This window comes from Chelon labrosus (genome assembly GCF_963514085.1).
Source record: "Chelon labrosus genome assembly, chromosome: 2".
In the NCBI taxonomy this organism is placed as follows: Eukaryota; Metazoa; Chordata; class Actinopteri; order Mugiliformes; family Mugilidae; genus Chelon; species Chelon labrosus.
The window spans coordinates 28,212,342-28,233,478 of NC_140338.1; the positions used below are offsets into that span (position 1 = coordinate 28,212,342).

General features: G+C 40.3%; 2 protein-coding genes across 2 annotated transcripts; one reads left to right on the forward strand and one right to left on the reverse strand.

Moving 5' to 3' along the window:
- Positions 1-134: 134 nt before the first annotated feature.
- On the reverse strand, positions 135-10,943 carry LOC311505015 (pre-B-cell leukemia transcription factor 1-like). Its single transcript, XM_084568399.1, has 9 exons — positions 10,403-10,943; positions 9,647-9,854; positions 6,788-6,861; positions 2,916-3,154; positions 2,628-2,818; positions 2,348-2,483; positions 2,082-2,238; positions 1,706-1,792; positions 135-789 (listed from the first exon to the last, which is right to left on the reverse strand). Exons 2-8 carry the CDS (start codon positions 9,814-9,816, stop codon positions 1,749-1,751), a joined length of 1,011 nt encoding a protein of 336 aa, XP_084424525.1. The 5' UTR covers positions 9,817-9,854; positions 10,403-10,943; the 3' UTR covers positions 135-789; positions 1,706-1,748.
- A 2,201-nt stretch (positions 10,944-13,144) lies between these two features.
- On the forward strand, positions 13,145-19,368 carry mvb12a (multivesicular body subunit 12A). Its single transcript, XM_084574218.1, has 10 exons — positions 13,145-13,319; positions 14,594-14,683; positions 16,084-16,167; positions 16,288-16,387; positions 16,473-16,602; positions 16,733-16,873; positions 17,003-17,106; positions 17,189-17,247; positions 17,330-17,395; positions 17,497-19,368. Exons 2-10 carry the CDS (start codon positions 14,594-14,596, stop codon positions 17,581-17,583), a joined length of 861 nt encoding a protein of 286 aa, XP_084430344.1. The 5' UTR covers positions 13,145-13,319; the 3' UTR covers positions 17,584-19,368.
- Positions 19,369-21,137: the final 1,769 nt, after the last annotated feature.

Below are 21,137 nucleotides of genomic sequence, written 5' to 3' on the forward strand. Positions count from 1 at the left end.
TAGACGCAGTAACACGACTCAACACTAGAGGGCACATCTGGATGAATAACTATTAGAACTGATTAAACCGTTAACTGCTCACACCTCACTCATTGACTGCATCTGAAGCCTCTTCGGTTTCTTCAAAAACTTTTATGAAACATAATTAACTGTTAAAGAAACACTGGATATTTACAGAGTGTCATATAATAGAAAACAATTCTAACCAAAACTACAACACAACAGGATACAATAAGTGACAATGTGTTTATTCCTTTTGATATTTGTGTTGTACTGTACTGTGTTTTCTAAAAAAAAATGTAAGAAAAGAGAAATGTACAATTGTAATTTCAACATCTAAAAAGAACAACATGCATCTAGTTCTGTTTTTCTTATGTGTGTAATAATGTATTGCAACACAATGATGAGTCTGCTTAAGAAGATATGCAGGCCCCGAAGAGAAGCAATGTTTTTTTTATTATTATTATTATTTTTACTTCTACTTCCTCCTTTTAAGATTTATTTTTAGAAAACACTGTAGTGTCAAAATTTTATTTCAAAATGTGAACGGGTAGATACAAACTCCTGGAAGAAGAGTGTAAATGCACCACGAACCAAAAATAAAACGGCTTCTTGGGAGTTGTGGCAGAGTCGGTTTGTGGCTCAGCTGGACTCTGATGTACAGTCTGAGTATGTATTAGTTCGACGAGCAGAAGACGGGAAGTGGGAAAGGTGCTGTACAGCATCAGTTAGAAGAGACCTGGAGCACCGACTGATAAGATCTTCACAGGACTGCCAGCCTCCATCAACCTAATGAAAAAGACATTGGGATTGGGACAGGGTGTTAGCTGGGCGAAAATACAGCGCAATATAGTGTCATTGCTATGGGGTTGGGGTGCCTGGTCTGGTCTAGGTGGGTGCTACATGTCTAAGTAACATCCACATGAATGCCAGGTCTGAAAGTTTCAAAGAAGAACATTGTATTGTCACAAGATGGTCAGTGTTATTCACTTCTCCTGTCATAATGTTGTGGCTGATTGGTGTACAGTGTTATTTATCAGTCAAGTTGCTCTTTCACATTTTATATCAGATAATAATATATGCATACAATGTGATTGAAGCCTCCTTAGCGTCTTCAAAAGCATTCAAGAAACATCATAAATAAATGAAATTGTCACGTTAATGAAGCAAGAACCATGACTGACTGACTGGAAATACAATAAAGTCAATTGTTAATACTGAAACATTGTTACTTGTAATAAAGATTTGTTTGATCCACAACAAAATGTGTGTTCACCTTCTTCTTCTAACTGTTTAACGTCCAAAAGAGAAACTGAATACTAGTTTTTTGTTTTTGTAAATCAAAACCTATTGACTCAAACCTGAATAGGACTGCTCTGTATTTAGTTAAGTTTATGAGTGATTACTTGAACTACTGGATCCTGATTTAGTGCTACAGTTGTAGAAATTTGACACATCACAGAATTTAAACACCAAGTACTGCAACCTTCCATGGTAAACACTGGTCAGCCACAGAAAATTAAAACCACTGACAGGAGAAGTAAATGACACTGACCATTTTGTGACAATACATTGCTGTATTATTAAAAAAAAAAAAAAAAAAAAAAAAGCTCTGCAGTTATTTTTTGCAACAAAAAATAAGTCCTCAGTCAATATCTTTACCCTTTAATAAAATGACTTGCATTGTGCAGCAATCACTACTTACACAGTGACCATGATGAGGTAGGGTAGTTCCTCCAGGTGGTCCCTCATGACCTCTCATCAGGTGTGTGACACAGGCCTGGGTAGCCTCCTGTCGGAAAAAAAAAAATGTTTTACCCACATACATGCTTAAATAATTTAACTTTAACCAGCATAGTGGCCTTTCAGTCAAGGCTACTTTTAGGCATAGGCGAGCTTGGTGATCAGCAAAAGTAGCTCCAAATACACTGAAGTGCTTTGTTTGTTGTGGTTTAATAAAGACTGAAAAACTGAGGAGGAAAGTCTACAAGGAGGAAGAGACGGAGGTGGGAAGGCAAGCGCAGTGTGGTAACTGACATGCTGTTGCTATGACGCCGTTCGTCATCTCTGGTCGAATGTACCTGAGTTTGGTGTGGCTGGAGAGGTGGCTGGACTAGCAAGTGAAGTCACATTTGCGACATCCACAGCTGTCTTTACAGCGTAAAGGTTAGCCTCCTCCTGGAACTTGGTAATGTTCTTCTTGTAGCGAATCCTCTTGTTTCCAAACCAGTTGGCCACCTGAAAGAGATAAAGAAGGAAAAACAAGCAAGAGAGAAATTTACCTGGTTCCAAATACTGTATGTGTTCTTTGTTATTTTTTGATGTGGTGTGTCTCTGACATCCTGACCTGTGAAACACTGATGGAGCACTTCTTTGACAGCATCTCCTTGACCTCCTCATTAGGGTATGGGTTTGCCAGATGGGAGTAAAAATATTCATTCAAAATCTCTGTTGCCTGTTTGCTGAAGTTTCTTCGTTTCCGCCTGACAGAAAAACAACAATAACTCAAATGAGAAGTCAGAAAACTGCAAATACCCTTTTTTTAAAAAAAAAAAAATATTGTAAATACAATGGAACACACTGGAAAAATTAAGATGATGCAAGAAAATAAACACATGAGCAACAACCTGGCATCCAGGAACCGGGAGCGTAGGATCATGACAGCTTCACATGTGCTCTGCTTCAACTGCACCTGGATGGCGCTGAACTTGCGGTGGATGATTGCCACCATTCGCTCAATCTCTTTTGGGGAGATGGGTCGCGTGCGGGACTGCTCCCTGAGCAGGTTCATCACGTGGTTGGTGAATTCATTGCATGCCTGTAGGAGACAAGTGCCTAAGAGTTCAGGTGGAACATTCTACAGCTACACCTGTTCTTTGTGAATTCCACTGCAATGCTTTTCCTCAACAACGCACCTGTTCATATTTCTCCAGCTCCGCATGGTAAATCTGCCTTATCTGAGCGAGCTTCTCTCTGTAGTCCGCATGTTCTATGCTCCCGTCATCAGGGCACCCTTGGGCTGCCGCCGCCACCGCTGCTGCAGAGGCTCCGCCCCTCTCCGGACCAGCAACACCCTCTGCTAACAGCATGTTGTCCAGGCGCATGATCTGAGGGTCTGGAGGGTCCTCTTCTTGGACATTTTGGATGCTGAGAGCTGTGGGGAGGGACACACACCTTAATGGCCACATCAGATCAGTAAAGCAAGTGCAAGACATGTTGGAAGGGTAAAAGTTCACAACCAGATTTCCCAGTTAAGAGATTTTTATTTACCATAACATCATGCTCACTTACTCGCCTACTGCTGTGGCCTCCTTACATCCTGTTACTTTTTTCTTTTTTTCTTTTTTTTTTTGAAGGGTTAGTCTTGAGCCACTTTTGAAAGCACTGCCAGGAGTTACTGAGATTAAAGCTGCTTTACTTGCTTTACGTTCAGAAAGAGGAACATTACAACATTGTGCATCCTGTTTATTTACAACAGTATTCTTTCTGGCTCCATCCTGTAGTACCAGAACTACAGTTACAGCCTGTATGCCTCCACCAAACAGTGATGTTGACTCTGACTCTGTCATGGTGAGGCTGACCTTTGACTTTCTGTGTAAAATGTTATTTTATCCTGTCCTATCCTGTTAAATGTCAAAAACAACAATTATTACATGAATTTTTGAATAATGGGCAAAATAATGAATAATGGGATTAAACAGGATTCATACTGCGTAAGACTTTGTGCACACAACCCACTGACATCCAAACGTTGCAGCTGCTTTCAAATACTGTAATTCCTGTAGACCAGTCACTTTTAGTGTGTCACATTAATGGTCATTTTATGGTCCACAGTTAGCAGTTTCTAGGCATTTTTAAGGATTCTATTGTTTCAATTGTTTGATAACTAGGTTAATGCTGCATCACAATTTGAGGCACAAACATACTGTAATCACTGTGAGCATAATCAGCTTCTTTCACTTGGGTTTAACTGAGGGGTCTGCCTTTCTGGGAACTACTGGGGTTCTCTCAGCAACCACCAGAGAGCACCAGCTCACGATACAGATAGAGTATTTTAACACGACATTTAACTTTGTTCACTTTGCTCCTTGCTCCATATCAGAATAAATTGTGTAGTTTAACTCCACATATAAAAATGTCATCAGAGTAAATTACTATCTGCTAAACACCCAATAAAGACGTCCCAGATTTAATCTCCCATGACGCAAACACTTGGCTAGACCTGGTGTCTGGAGTGAACACAACTCTTCACTGGCTCAGATTTACAGTCTGAGCAGACAGTGCAACTAAACGTCAGGAAAATCCAGTTAAATAGCCCAGAAAGAGCCCTCCATGTAAACAATGGATGGCTTTGTTGGAACTCTTCGTGTGCAGCTGTGTTTGCTGGAAGGAGCAAAGCAATCTTTAGTACAGAGGAGAAAGAGAAGGAGAAATGCAACAGTCAAAAAGACTGGCAACCACAGAAAAACACAATCTAAAAACAGTGGCAGTTGCTATGGAGGTGACGCCAGCTTTCCTCTGAGAGCCCAAGCCGAAACGAATCCACATACATGAGCATCCTTGCTTCCACACATGGCTGTCAATTAATGCCAGCTCCTAAGGAGCAGCTAAAGACTCAGTGAAAAATGAGAGCTCATTTGAGAGGTTGTTAATTTGCACAGTTATGCAAATTGGAAGCAATTACAAGGTGGTTCAGGGGGGAGCGTCTGCCATTCATAATCTACAACAGGGGCGATGGCAGCCTCCACATCTGGTTAACTTCTACAGCGAGCACGCAAACACAACAATTTCACACAACACTCATTTCCCAAACCATATTAGACAGCGGCCAGTAAAAAGTTTTAATGTAGCAATGTAATGTAATATAGTAGTACACAGTAGCTGACTGATAAATGTGGCAGAATATCGACTACAACTGATAAAGTCTCTCTGTAGCGGATTACCCCTGCTGGAGCCTGTCACCTCAAATTTCTGCCAAATAATGAACAGAATAATTTTGCAAGTTATTGGCAGATTATGTCAATATTTCCAAAGAAACTAGATCAAGTGTGAAATAGGTTATAACAGGCTAATTTTTCCCACATGGCCAACCATAGCTGCCTTGGGCTAATATCTGACGGTGGCAAAGCAATGAATGCATTTAGTTAAAGTAAGAATGTTTGATAGCATTGTTCAAAGAGTCCCCATAAATGTCCCTTACTCACAATAACCTGCCACCATGTCTGTTTCCTTTGTTACTTTTAAAGACCTCTGATAAGTGATATTGTTACAGCTTAATGTTTTGTAGTTCTAATACTTGTCTAAACTGGAAAGTGCAATAGAAAACATTAAGACTGATTGATGTTTAAAACTGAAAGGAATTTTCTTTGGTTACTGTAACAGTACAAGGCTGAATATACTCAGCTGACAGCCTTAAATGTATTTTCCAAAACGTACGACTTCACCAATTCCTTTAAAAACACATCAATCATGAACCACAAAGTCGCACTGGGTGACATTTTCTTTCAACCGCCGACATCGCTTCCGCAGTTTATTTTGAGTCAGCCCTGCATACGCCCTTCTGCTGTCATAAATATTCAGGAGCTAAACGTGCATTAATGCGCCTCGGGAAGTAGTCCCTGGCAGACGCAAAATTCACTTCGGTTTGAAGAGGAGCAGTAGCAAGATTTAGGAATGAGAGGAGCAACAATCCATGGTCCAGCTTCACCACTATAGACAAGGACTGAGTGAAATGCACAAAACCCAGATTAAAACAGATCACACACGCAAACCCATTCCCATCAGAGGCTAAGATAGATTCTTAGTCAATGCTGTGGCACTCCACCAATTTTACACTTTACCTTTTCATCCCTCCAAACTATTCTCTGCGGAATATATTTTACATGCTTGAATTTTGGAAAGTCAGGGCTGTTGAGTTGGAAAAGTTGACAGACGGAGTTGCCATGGAAACTCTGAATCCCTCCTGATGCCAGACTATAAGCTTCCTGTTTCCAAGCTAAGTGAATGAAATGAGGTAATAACAAGGACTTCTGTGTAAACTCTCATGGTTCTCTATACTCAGTGCTGAAGAAGTTCTCCCCTCAGAAGTGCAGCTTAGATGATTTGCACAGTGGGAACGAACGAGGATAGGTAAGGCAGGGCGTAATGTATCGTCCATCCTGCAGTGATTCAGTCCATTCAAGTAAATCATCAACAATCACAGCTACTTAAACATTGCATCATCTAAACTTCGGGCACGGATTCCTAGCGTTAATCACCCAGATTAGACGATCCTGTTGTGCTTGTTTTGACGCTCCTCCTGCAGTGGTGCTTCTAGCCTTTTCACCATCTGAGCATTTGGATTTTGGAGCATCACCAAAAATCATCAAGGCAAAAGTGTGCGACACACTGAGCACAAGAGCAAGAGAGGGAGAAAGAGAGACAACGCGTTAAATAAACATCTGGTTAATAAAGAAAATGTGAAAATGTAGCGATACAATCTGTTGTGTGTGTGTGTCTCCAGTCTCTCTCTCAGTCTCTGTCACAGATGTGTCAACATATGGCTCACTACCAAACACATGAATTACATCTTTAAAAACACAATTTATTTCCCCTTTCAAATCCTTCACCCTTATAGTCTCAGGTTGACCTAACATGATTAAAAAGGCTTGAAGCTAGAAACAAAGATTTCAAATGAACACATGTAAACCGTGGATTTAACCCCAACAGAGTAAACGTTTTTAACCTTATTAGCATACTGTTTCTTGACTGGCGTATGTAAAAAGAAAATGACAAGTGAACATCTTACCAGCCTTTTCTTTGAGCTCACACAGGACACTGAAGAGGGCAGGCTTCATTTTGTGGCAATTTAAAGCATGTTTCCTTTTGTGGATAAATCAAAAGAGAAAAAGACAGAGACACAGGTTGGAAATTACAATTATTTTGTATATTTGCAATTTATAAATTGACACCCATAAACAACAGATCATTTAGATGTAGATCTCTTAACACACAGTGCCTAGAGATTAAGGGTCAAATTCAAAGAAGATCCTATTTAGAAATTTTGGGTAAAATCTTTAGCAGACGGGCGGCACAGTGGTGTAGTGTTTAACACTGATGCCTCACAGGATGGGTTCTCGCCGGCTTCCTCCCACTGTCCAAAGACATGGGTGGACAGGCTGGCAGCGTGTCTAGGGTGTACCCCGCCTCTCGCCCAGAGATAGCTGGGACAGGCTCCAGGCCCCCCGCGACCCTCCAGAGGACAAGTGGTTACAGATGAATGAATGAATGAATGAATGAGTCTTTTGCGGACAATGTCAACATTAAGCCTTAGTTAGACCCACAGATATCAAATTCATGGATTGCTGTCGTTGAAAGTTCACGTTTGCTGTCATGCTAAATGATATAATAATGAACACTTCTGTATCCATGCTGATTCCATCAGTAACTCATCAATAAATGCCTAGTAGGTAAGTTGAGAGTCCAACTGAGCTACTGTAATTTGGGCAATATGTGTTTAAAGAAATATATGTCACTGCACAAATAAAAGCTTACACTTGGCACTTTAATGTTGAAATGCTTCAAGCTCTCTGGCAGGTTCAGATGATTGTGCGAGATCTGTTTAAGCATTTGACTGAAAACGGGTCTAAATGCAGAGGGAAGTGCATGCGGCTGAGAGAACTCCACAAGCTGCAAGTTAAGAGAACACATGCAAATAGGCAAGACACAGGCAAATGAACAGAACACGCATATTATGTCATCACAAGACCAGCAAATACAGAAACACAACAAGCAAGTAGGCACAGAATGTTTTCTGGGGACCCCAAAAAGCTGTACGACTTCAGGTGTTGCTGATGTCGGAGTTTTTTTGTTTGTTTCTTTATTTTAGCTTAAACAGCATGGTTCCTTGTAAGCCTTTTGTTTATTATGTAGGGCAACTAATTCAAATAATCTTACAAAATACCCAATTAATAAACAAACTGACTATTATTAAACATTTATTCTGACCATTTCCATCACTATGTGCGGTCCCATGGAAATATTTTTGGAAACATTGCTAGCGTAAATATAACTGATGACTAATAGACTGAGGATTTGTCTATTTATCTCTTCTCGTCTCTTTTCTGTGAAGAGAGGAAAAGAGAACAGCTGGACTTATCTGCACAGGCACTATACAATGTGATGTTGCATGTGCTGTGACACTTTTTTGAGCAAACTGTTGGTAAATTACTATGAATTGCTGTGGGATTTCAAGCTATAATATGCTGATCATGCCACTAAAAACTAAAGAAGACACGACATAGTCCAAGGAAGGTCAAATTTAACAGAAATGTACGGGGGCTGTTGAACGCCATAAAGCAGAGTCAGCACTTAAAATGATCTGTAAACCGTCGTGTTTGGGGAGGTGTACGGAAATGCGAATCTTGGGTCACAAGGGGGTCACGGGTTATTGACAACAGACACTGACGCCAGTTCTTGGTCATTATTCAGCGTCGTAATGGAAATTTAATAATAATCTTCATAAGCTCATATATCCTTTGTATTCTCTTTCAGATAAGCATAGTTCTGTGGGAACCTACAGAGGAGGGTACGCTCGGACTGTGTGAAGGCTTCCATGCATGTGCCACAACTGTCCGGATAGACAAGATAAGAGCACTTGACTAACACCTCGTAACCATCCCTATAGTGAAAAACAACTCTATATATGGCACTGCTGAACCTTGCCCTTCCTCTGTTTAGATGAACCTATAAGTATTGCTAATTCTCTGTAAACGCCAGAAACACAGCAGGCTCTGAGGGCCCGTCCACACGGAGACGCTTTTTGGTCTAAACGCAGATGTTTTGCATCGTTTTGGCCGATCGTCCACACGAATCCAGTAAACGCATTGCCCTAAAACGCACTTTTCTGAAACCTGGTCCCAGGGTGGAAAAATTTGCAAACGCAGCTCTTGAGTTTTCGTGTGGACGGGAAAAAACGCATACATGCGTTTCGATGATGTCATTGCCACACCCCTCGAGCAGCCTTCCACCTCTTATATCCCGCGAGACGTCTCATAACAACATCAACAACAATGGCGGACTACATGCTCGTGTTCCTGCTGGAGAAGATATTGAGCCCTATTAAGGTTACCAGGGCAAAATATCATTTCTCCTTGAGTTTGGTTTCTTCTAAAGTCGATTTGTAAACAGCGCTCAAGCTTTATGCGCATGCTCCGCCTCTTCCTCTCCGTTTTTGGTGAATTTCTGAAACTGAAACAGCGCCACCTATAGGCCTGGAATATGAAGTAGCGTTTTCAGTCGTGTTGAAGCAGATTTTCTTGAAACGATGCCAGGGAAAACGGAGAGGGAAAAGATCGTTTTCGTACGTGTGGACGAGGCCTGAGTCTCTCACCATCTATCGTCCTGCAATAAAACCATAAAACATACTGAATGCATCCAATCTCTGTGTTGGGGGGTCACTAGAGTCTATCATTGCACTGAAGGAAGCTGAAGACCTAAGTTTTCACAACAACATCCCGAGGGGGTTTCATGATACGCTCTGGCCTACGGGATAAAGGTAGAGAAGGTTAAAGGTGCAGCAGGGCTGGGGATCATTGCGGTGTGTGATGCAAGCTTGGGAGATACCGAATATCCCCCCCTTGTGAAGACCCGTTTCCTTTTGTTTTACCTGGCCTGAGCCTCATCCAGACTCTCATCTGTGATGGCCATGATCTGCTGGAGGATGTCTCCAAAGTCCTGCTGCAGCGGGCCGTGGCTACGGTGCTTCTCAGTGTTGTCAGGATCAAACACGTCCTCTCCTGTTCGTCCAGTGTGGCCAGACACTGAGTGGGCCTCCATACCTCCAATGTGGCACTTATCCCAGACTGGAGGAAGAGCTGGGAGGATGGTGACAACAACGGGGGTTTCTTATCCGATTTATAAACCAAAAAAAAAAAAAGATGAGGGAGTATTCCAAATAATAGTCAAAAATGAGGGCAGCTTTGCCTCTGCTGAAGCTACGGTGTTTAGTGCTGAAAGAAAATAATTACAAGACTATTCACAGATATAAAACCCAAGGCCTAACTGTTGTTTGGCAGAGGTTAACACAGTTCACCAGATATTACTGCAAGACCCTGTTATCTTTATGAGCAGCGTGTTTCCTTTCTCTAAAAATATCAAGCAAAGTCTGAAGGAGTGTAAAGCTTGAAGAGAAAGATAAGGTGCAGGCTACATGAAGAGTGGGTTTGTTCTGGGCAGAAAAAGGCAACAATTTCCTAACTGGTTTGCAATAATCAAACTCAACACAGATCACTGTATCTATCTACAAAGATGAGAAGGTAACGCTGTAGAAATCAACCACAGATAAATAATTTTGGCAAAGCCCCTGTTTTATGTCTCCGCCCTCTCCTGCTCGGTCATTAAAAGTGAGCACCGACAGGGTCACCTAAAACACGGCCTAGGGAAGGAATTCATCCATCAGCTCCATCCATCTGCTTCGGTACAGGCCTCACACTGCCAGGTTTGTATCATTTGTTGCTGCTATTAATCCCCGTTTTCTGTCCACACTACAATGTCCGCGCGTTGCTCCACTCCTCCCAGAAAAACAGCACTGCCCACTGTTAAGTTACACAACGCGGATCAAGACCACTTCCGCTGGAGACATTGGATTATAATGGATTTATTTTTGGCAGTGTAGGTAGGTTAGTGTAAAATGCCAAAACACACCCAAAATGGGCCAACCAGTGGCCACAGTAGAATCATAGCATCTACATAAACTGCTTATCCTGCGCAGGGTCCGTAGCTCTGCCTACAGTGGCATGTCCCAGTTCAGCTGAATAATTTCACATTTTAACCAGGTATTTTTTATTTTATCGCCAGCAGCAGCTTTAACTCACCAGCTTTCTCGTGTTTGAAAGCAGAGTAAGTGGGGAGTGTGCCGCGTAGATAAGCTCAACTAATTTAACTTTAACAAAAATGTACGTATGTGTATGTGTATGTCGCTTCAGCTTTTACTTTGAAAGAAGCATTGGTCTATTTCCGGTCTTGCTCTGGCTCGTTCTGGCCGCCTTTACGCAGGTCTCCATCGGTATGTGTCGGCGGGCTCCGGGGTAGTGCTGCTGCAGTTTGATTTGAAACCGCGAAGACGCCATCATTTCACTATGGAAACCATGTTGTGATGATGATGATGATGATGATATTAACCAGACTCCAACTTATTTATCACTGCATTCTACTGTCACTATCATTTTTATAGCTACGATTAATAACCATACAGCAGTTTCCGTTTGTCTGATGCAGATCAATATGCAATTTGAAAGATATATTTTTGTTTTCATGATTGGAAAGCAGAAATTTTATGTATTGCCGCATGATCAATCCATTAAAGATTTCTGTTTGCTCATATTGACTTATTATTCGCTCGAAAATATTTTCTCAAAATATCTTTTATGTGCTTGAGGATTGCAGTTCTCTGTGCTCAAAAAGTCCCTCTGTGCATTCCCACTTTTGTGGGATTTCAGCTGATGATTAGCCTTAAGTAGGCTATTATGATAAATAATTATTTTCAATTATTTTAATAATGTACATTTTATTGATTTGTTTGGGGGCAAACAAAATCCCCTTCATATCCTTGGGATGAGTGGGGACAATGGACCGTGATACTCACGACCGTCTTCTTCTCCAATACATGTAGGCTACATAGTGTACATCGTGTACACATAGACATTCTGCGGAAGCCTTCTTTGTGCGTGTGTGTACACTTAATTTAGTCGAATAGAGAGTTCCTGCTTTGGAAGCTGACCTGATGGAAAAGATGAATGAATTCCCTAGCAGAAAGCGACAGAGCGCTCTCATATTTACACGCACACACGGCTGCATGCACTCCCCAACAAGCAGACAGTCACATGTGCAGCCATTCGATTAGAGACAGATGCATTTGCTGGTAATTTGCCTCGTCTCCCCTTTGTTTCCCTCCCAGCAGATTACAGCTGTCTCTTTCTCATTAATTGGCCAATCAGTCAGTTAAACGCTAAGTGCTCTGGGTAAACACTGAGTTCCTTCTCCACCCAGATGGAACAGTCCACCTGCTTCAGCCCCCCCATACAGCCACCACCCATGGTCTGTTCTACATGTTGCCATGCCAACAGGGACCTGAGCCCCTCTGGATGCTGCAATCAGGTGTCTTTTTCTCAATTACAGATGTGCACGCGCAGCCTTACCTTTGATTAGGAGGATTGTGTCTTTAAATTGTGTGCTGTCCTTTGACTCGCATTGGAAGGGTAAAGAAGATCTGAGGCCACAATTAAAGGCCTTGAATTAAACATAACCTTTCTAGAGTCGACCAAACTGCTGCTGCATTAAAGAACATTTTTTTTTGTGTCAGGCCAGTCTGAGGTTGTTTTCACTGACTCTATGTTTTGTCAACAAGCCATGAAAAGATGAAAACCAATAGGGTTGTCTCTCTCTGTCTTGTCACATTTCTCCTGCACCAGGCTATATGGTTGATTCAGAATGCCTTGATGCACATTGTCATGTTAATAAAGGAACATGTCACCCAGTGCAACAGTGCGCTACATATTACTTTATTTACTTTGGGTAAACAATAGACGTTTGCAGCAAAGAAGACTATAACCACATCCGGCTCTGTCTACACACACATCGTAGTCTGTGGGATCGATTCATTCTTAGTTTTAATTTTTTCATGGAGTAAGAATATTGAATATGTGTCCTAGTTTCTTCTCTTATAAAAGCCCCTGCTCCTTACATACATCTGCATATCCTTTTTCATTGTTAATTCCCATTCTTCTCTCCATCACACACTTTTTTCAAGTCTATCACTCTTTCTCATAATCTTCCTCTCTTGAACTCCATCTGTGTCTGCCCAGATGCACCCTGATTTTCATGTAAATGAGAATCGATCCGTCTTTCAGCACCTCTCTGTTCATTTGACATCTAGTACACAGGCTACAGAATGGCACACTGTGGGACTATGCAGCAGAGTCATTATGCAAACGCTAAATATGTCGAAATATTAATTTTATTTGTAAAATGAGCTGCTCACAAGACGTCCAAATATCACATGTGAACGTCCACAGCTCAAACAGATGAGCTATTTTAGTGGAAGCTGTCAAAATTGGAGAGTATTTTCACGCCGTTGCTGCCATCTTGCGTTCATGGTTCAGACCTGAGTTGGCTTTAATTGCGACGTGTTGCCGCGGGGTTTGATGGGAGTTGGAGTCGGACCGGATTCGTTACTTCCTGCTTTTACGAGGAAGACCACGAAAATTCGGTCAATAACGAAGAAGTAGTTTAGCTTCCGAACATCAACGCCTCAGAAGGACAGAAGCGCTCACATAAACAGGGTAAGTGTGTAGATTTATGATTAATTCAGTCAGTTCATGAGACAATACGCATTTCGCTCAGTTTAAACAAGAAGCAGCGAAGTTTTGTCAACGAAACAGTCGCCTAACTAACTAGTGTAAGGTAAGCTCCGCTTTATATGAGTACATATACTCCAAACCAGTCTTTATTAGTAGTTTAATCGAATATTATGATGAGTATCTGTGTTCAAACACACGGACATTTATTGTTAAACATATAAATAATATAATGCTGGTGTCAAAGTCTTCGGTAAAGCAGCTGAAGTGTTAAAGCTCTGCCAGAACTGATTTGACATACCTGCGTGTGTCTGGTATTGATTTCCCACCCTGTCACCAAAATAGCACAATAAGTTTTCATTAGTAAATTAATGCGAAACTGTGTCCTCACGTCACATTTCTAAAATGGTTAGATCATTGGTTTCTGTGACATTTTTTGACTTTTTGTTTCATTAATTTGAAATTAATTAACGACTAATTCGCATATTTGTTTTTGTCGTATTATAAACTTTTATTTCGGATTGTATTTTTTAAAAAATAATAATAATCCGGCTTCTGAAGTCGAGGTATTTCATTACTGGATCTATTCGCTGCTGAGTAGAAATGTGTTCATTTTATCAGTAGAAATGTGTTCATTTTATCAGTAGAAATGTGTTCATTTTATCAGTAGAAATGTGTTCATTTTATATGAGTCAAATACCGTAATGTTTTACTGCGCTGTGGAAAAACTAATGTTTAAGGAAAAGGCAGGAGTCTCCAGGATAAACTGCCATTCTGCTCCTGCTACACATAAATTCCTGCACTGAATAGTTTCATTCTGTCCTTAACTATATAGGCTTAACGTGGACATTTAGTCTGAATAGGCTCTTTCTGTCCTAAACCTGAGTAACATCCCTATGAGTAATATGAATGCTTAGAAAAGTCGTGATCATGTTTTCCTCTTTAGTCTGCATACGCACACTCAAACAATGCTGGTAAAAGGGAAATTCTGCTACTATGATGGTGTGATTTCTATGAGGGATGCAACAATACAGGTTCAATATGCACCTAGTTATTTCTGGTCACGGTTTTTGGCTCCGTTCTGCCAGCCTATGCCATCTGAGTGATTTTTTTTGATATTCCATTCAATTGCTTCCCAGTCAAAACATGGCAGACAAGAATTTATACATGATTGGATGCATCATTTATATTGGTAAACATCAATAAAGCACATGTTGTTTGTTTTTAATTCTTCATACCTTTTTTGTCTTTTTTTTCAGATGTCCATGATGGAGCATGGGATAGTCCGGCCAGTGACTGCAGTGGCCTGGACGTCCAACACCGGCACCTGCCCCAAAGATTTCACCCTGGTAGGGACAGATGGTGTCCAGCTGTACTACATAGATTTATGGCTTACAGTGACTATAATAAATAGGGTGTAATTGCAGTCAGGGATAGTGATTAATCAGCGACTGGACCATCCTCACACAGGCATATTTACACTACAGCCATCTGACATGCATTATCTGCAATCTGGTGATCTCAGTTTCACTAATTGTTTGACTACTACCACCGACTGACCCTTAGTTCTTCTAATTGGTCTGCTGGCCACCAACTCTGCAAACATTTAGAGAAACATACAGTTGATGATTGTGGGACAAATAAGTGAACATGGAAACTGGTGAAAAGACTCTAGTAATCTTTCCAGTGTCTGTCAACATTAACAGTTGCTAGTGTTAGCTGTCTGTCCTCCACATCACCTCTAGACTCTATCATTTCACCTTTTCAGTGATTGTCTACAGGCATGGTCCCACTTACTGCCATTGTTTGTCTAACCTAGCAACAATGACATAGGAAGTAGGGACTTGACAAAGGGGAGGAGCCCTCTGGTTGGTGGTCAACGTACCAATCAGAAGGCCAACAAAGGGTCATAGCTTGACCTCCGCTGAATTACGTCAGTCACTCTAAAGGGGGGGAAATACTTACTTACCTATTTCCTTATTTCACATTATATATCTTTGATTAATTGACAGGATTTTGAAGAAATATGTTTTTACTTTGACAGTAAATAGTTTTTTGCTGTTTTGTAAAAAAAAAAAAACACAGCACTTGTGAAAGGAATAAAAGGAAAAACAAGGGTGTTAATATTGTTATAGGCACTAATTATTTCAGCATTTTATTCAGCAGTGACCACAAACAGTTTGACAGTTTTAGAGTTGTCTTTGAGTAGATCTTCTTTGCTTTAGTGTAAGCCATGATCACTGGTCTTTGCTTAAAGAGTTCATGCTTTTGATCCCTTCCTTTAAGCTGTACTCTACAGGAGTATTTGAATTTGTAGATCAGCCACATTTGCATTGGTCCTCTCTTTGTAAACAGAAGAGCGATTTGTGTTTCGTTCAGCTAGATGCTTCGTCTTCAGAAACGAGTGTTTCTAATGCAACCAGCTGACTGTAAAGTAATATCTCTGAAGATCCAGATGTTGTGTAACCATGGGATGTGTAAATGTCTATATTCTGCTGGTCTGGTGACGTCTGAGTGCAAGCACCCTGGAGTTGTGTCTTTCTAAAGAGACACTGAATGACAATACTTGGGTGAATGCGCAAGAGTCACTTTCTGCTCAAGTTGAAAGCCCGCATTTCAAGCCACCGCTAACATTTCCCTCTGTCTTTGTGCCCCAGCTTGATATGTTATTCGCCAGTTTTAATTGTAATCGGACATGTTTGTGATGCCATGGTTGGTTTATCTAATAATACAATCTTGTTTTCTGCAGATCAGCATCACAGAAGATGGAGCAGCAGCAAACTTTACACGCAGCTTCGCGATGAAGTCCGGATATTACCTCTGTTACTGCAAGGTAAGAAACCAAAGAGAGTATGTATTACTTTTGAAATACAGCATTATGCCATGTTTGTTTCTCACTTACCCTTTGTCCTCTTCACTCCTGCCTTCTATAAACTGACTTGTGTTTCCATAGGACCTGACAGGTGGTATGGTTGTGACAGACATTCAAATTATTTCGGACAAGGACTCAATTCCTCACGGTTACTCCTATATCACAGAGCACCTTGAACCGAGTGAGCACACACACATTCACAGATTTTACACAGACTTTATAGACTGCATTGTGCTGACAGACGTTCTCTATATTTGCGTTTTCAGAAGCCACAGTTTCAAAGAAAAAACGCGTGTGTGTACGCGTTGCTCCAGTGGGCAGCGTGGACACAGCTGTGTTGGATATCAAACTGACAGCCAAAAGCAAAATGATGCTGCAGCATTACACATACGTCGGGTTGGTAGCATTCATATATAAAAACATTTGTCTTGCACTTGTTTGATTGAAGCATGTAGACTGGTGTAATCAGTACTTTATTGACAGTTATACAGTTTTTAATCCCTCACTAAATGTAATTCATCCCCAGAGACATGCATGGCTACGTGCTGTGGTGCAGAAAGGGGCATTTTTCTAGCCCCATGCCGCAAGCCAAGCCCCGCAGTGTCAGCCTGGACATGCGCCAACTGTCTTTGGAGCAGCCTGCTCCTCCTCTGCCACTCAGACCCAGGTACAGTACTTATGTATAATGTCATTGTCTTTATCAGAAAAACCCAAGTAAAATGTATTGTTTTTTTTAACTCTTCGTCACGTTTTGTATCCTGTAGATGTTTTACTCTTGAATTATTTGTTTCTATAGCAACCCTCCTCCAACCCCCCCAGTGCCAAGCAGTAGACTAAGTAATAGACGCTGCAACCTCCACACCAAGGACACTACTGACAACAGCATCCAGGGAATAACAGGTACTCCTCACCTCCAGCACTGGAACATTATTATTAATGTGTTACCACGTCTCACTTTTATAACCACATTTACTCACTACAGCTCTCGATGGAGTTCCCTTCAGCCTGCACCCAAAATATGATTTCCAGGCAAATGAGAAGGTATGTTTCCTGTGTGTCTTATCTCTCATTATCACTCCAAGTCTGTAATCTAAACATGTGTTTGTATAATACCCTTTCCCAGGCTCCTCAGCTGAACTCTCAACTAAACAATATTCGTATAAAGTCTCTCCAAGACATTGAGAATGAGGTAGGCTGGCATCCAGTCCGTAATTTAAGCCACATCAACCTTACTCCAAATGAAGTACATCAATTGAGAATACATTCGCTTTGTTGTTCTTTTGTTTTTAGTACAACTACACTTTCGTTGTGGAGGAATCTGCTGCCAAGAGGACCAGACCATCTATATCAACTGGAGGTGCCACATCAGCTCAGTGATCTTCTCACTTGTCTATTTCTGTTATTTAATTCTGTCCAACGGGGTAACACTTCAGTTCCTGGTTCAGATGAAGGATAATCATTTACATTTACTCCTTTAGGGTTATATTATGAAGCTTTAAGCAATCCAGGTGCATAGAACATATTATGACTAGGCCCATTAAAGGCTGGACACTACTGAAAATTAAAATTCAAAGCCCTTTATTCTCGTGTTAAGTCTGTTCCCAGGATTTCCAGCTTCGAGCATAAAAAGTTTTTATTTGCCAAAGAAGACGCCCTTTTGAACTAAATCACACATGTAACATGTATTTAAAGTCATTACAGGGTTGAATATATAATGAATCTAAGCTTGACGGCTTTGCTTTTATCTTAATTTAAACTTAATTTAGAGTTCTTCTGTGCTAAAAATAACAATGCACTTTGTGATTTAAGATATGCCCTCCTTGCCTTGGTATGTTTCCTGACATGTTTGACTGTTACTCATCTTTAATTTTTTGTATCTGTAAGAATTTCTCAAACCAGACTGTAATAGTAGACCAATAGTCAGATGAACGTTGCTGACTCAATAGATATCACACTAACATATCTAAATGTAAAATAAAGTGCATTGGTCATTTAAGGTGATCCTAGTAATGGGTTTGTATTATTCCCAAAAAATAATAATATATCTTATCTGAAGGTGAATCGAGGGAAGATGTATATTCCTGTGTTTGTTGTGGGAGAGTTCTTTTTGTTCTAAGTAAGGCTGCATAAGGACCAAAAAATTGTCAATGTCATATTGTTGTTTTTATCATCTAATAACAACCTGAATGGAAAAAGTAAAAACCTAAAGAAAAATAGCTCAGGTGTGTTGTTTTTATGTGCTGTACCATTACAAAATGTCCTTTTACAAATAATAAGAAGAAACCCATTGGATGAGCTATGTTCAGTTACTCATTGTCATAGTGGTCAGAGCAACTTGTAGAATGTAAAGTACATCAAGTAGAAGAAAGCAATCATACTAATTTTTACAAAAGTTATATTAGTTCAGGGTGGCACAGTGGTGTGGCGGTTAGCACTGATGCCTCACAGCAAGAATGTTCCGGGTTTGAATCCATGGGCCGACTGGGCCTTTCTGTGTGGAGTTTGCATGTTCTCCCTGTGTCTGCGTGGGTTCTCTCCAGGTACTCCAGCTTCCTCCCACTGTCCAAAGACAAGCTCATTGGGTTAACTGGTGATTCTAAATTGGCCGTAGGTGTGAGTGTGACTGTCTGTCTCGCTATGTTAGCCCTGTGATAGACTGGCGACCTGTCCAGGGCGTAGCCCGCCCGATGACAGATGGGATAGGCTCCAGCCACCCCGCAGCCCTTTACAGGACAAGCGTTTATAGAAGAAGAATGAATGTATGAATATATTAGTTAATTTTATAAATAAAACTAATTCACTCTTAATCATTCTGACAGTGTTACTGGTTACCAGTTCCAGCTTTTCTGGTCCACTACCGCCACCTGCTGTTGACTGGAATGTTTTTGTTGAAGATTCAAGCTCAGTTATACCATTCAATCAGGACGAATCTTTCAAACCTTTTAAATAGCTTATTCATTTTTTCAATTTTCAATTATTGTTTCAAGATTCAAGTCATGTTTGTGGTGACTTCCTCAATATGTTAATAAAAACATCCGGAAGTGTGAAATAGTGTTTCTCCGTTTCTCTTAACCCCACTGTGCTACATATATGCTGACAAGACACACAATAATTTACTATAACTGCAACTACTGCTGCACTACTCTTATCCACTACACAACATATTACAACACATTGCACAAAAACATTTTTTAAACAGAATATATACAGAATCTAGTGTGGAACTTTTAACTATACAGTTAATATACACTGCTATTGATATATACAACTGTACACTGTATATAAAAACTGTACATTGTTATTGATATTTACAACTACACAAGATAGCTGTAAGTACAAAAGATGCCTATGCAATGAATGAATGCTACTGATAGATAGAACTGTACAAGATTTAACTAGACTGAAGTACAGTACACGTCATTATTGACGTGTACTGTCAAATGAATACTCAAATGAGTAATGATGACAATGCTCAAGAGTTCAAATTGCCACACGTGCATGTAGTGCAAAATATCATAAATATATACAAATATAAAAACTGTACAAATAGTTGTGAAACTGTAGCAGTGGGAGCTCAGAGAGGGACAGGAAGAGACTGAACAAGCTGGTCAGACGGGCGGCTCTGTCCTGGACTGCTCTCTGGACTCCATCGGGGAGGTGGGTGAGAGGAGGATGTTAGCCAAGCTGACATCAATCATGGACAACCCCTCTCACCCACTGCATCAGACTGTAGGAGACCTAAGCAGCTCCTTCAGCAGCAGACTGCTACATCCACGGTGCAAGAAGGAACGCTACCGCAGGTCCTTCATCCCAACTCTCATCAGTCTGTACAACACCAACCTGAGTCAACAGAAACGGTCATTTTGCACAAATATGCTTTTTTTGCACTGCCTTATTTTGGCACAATCCACTACCTCACCATCTATAGTTTTTAAAGTTTTTTAGCAATTATTTCTTTGTAAAGTTTTTTTCCACCACCACACTGTATATACAGAATGTCTTTTTATTGCTCTATATATTTTTCAAAGTGTTGTTATTTTTTTGTATATATTTTTCAAATTAGTACTTGTGTTTTTTTGGTAATTTCCCCTGTCGAAGTCGAAGTCGTTATTGTTTTCGTATATATTTTTGCCAAATTCCTGCGCTACTGTGGCATGGTAATTTCCCATACGTGGGATTAGTAAACATGTCTTATGTCTTTTATTTGTCATGCAAGTTGCATAACTAGTTGAACAGTTTTTACATACAGTGTTTATAATTGTTTATAATGCATTGTAACACTGTTTAGTTTGTAGAAAATAAACAGCATCCATTAAAAGCTGCCAAACACCAAAGTAATGCATTAAATTGATTATTTTGCCTTATCAAAAAAAATCTATTATGTAATTAGGAAGGCACTTTTTATTTCATATTTATTATCTTATATATTAATCATAATTAAATGTGATCTATAATTCCTTAATACGGAGAACAATTGCTCAAAATTATGATTTAATATCTCACTGTTATGAGATGGGAAGTCATTATTGTTAGAATTAAAGTCATAACTATAAGATACAAAGCCATGCTTATCGGAAACATTTTCATTATTATGACATGCAACTGCATTATTTTGCAAGTCGTGGTTTTGCAAAATGTAACACGTGGTGGTGGTGGTGGGGTCTTTGTTAGCATCAGCATAACATCAGCATGAGCATCGGCAATGTGCAAAAAAAAAAAAAAACAGATATTATAACAGATAATAACAGTGGCTGAATTCCAATGATCTGCTTGTGTTCAAGGGTCCTGCGTAAGTGTATTGTTTGTGCAGGCTCTCTGTCAAATAACCACAGCCAGCTGGTACACTTGAACTGAACAGAGCCGTCTGTAATGCTAAAAATGACACCAATACTTTTCCTACCACGTCAATTATAATTTTACTTTTAAATGGC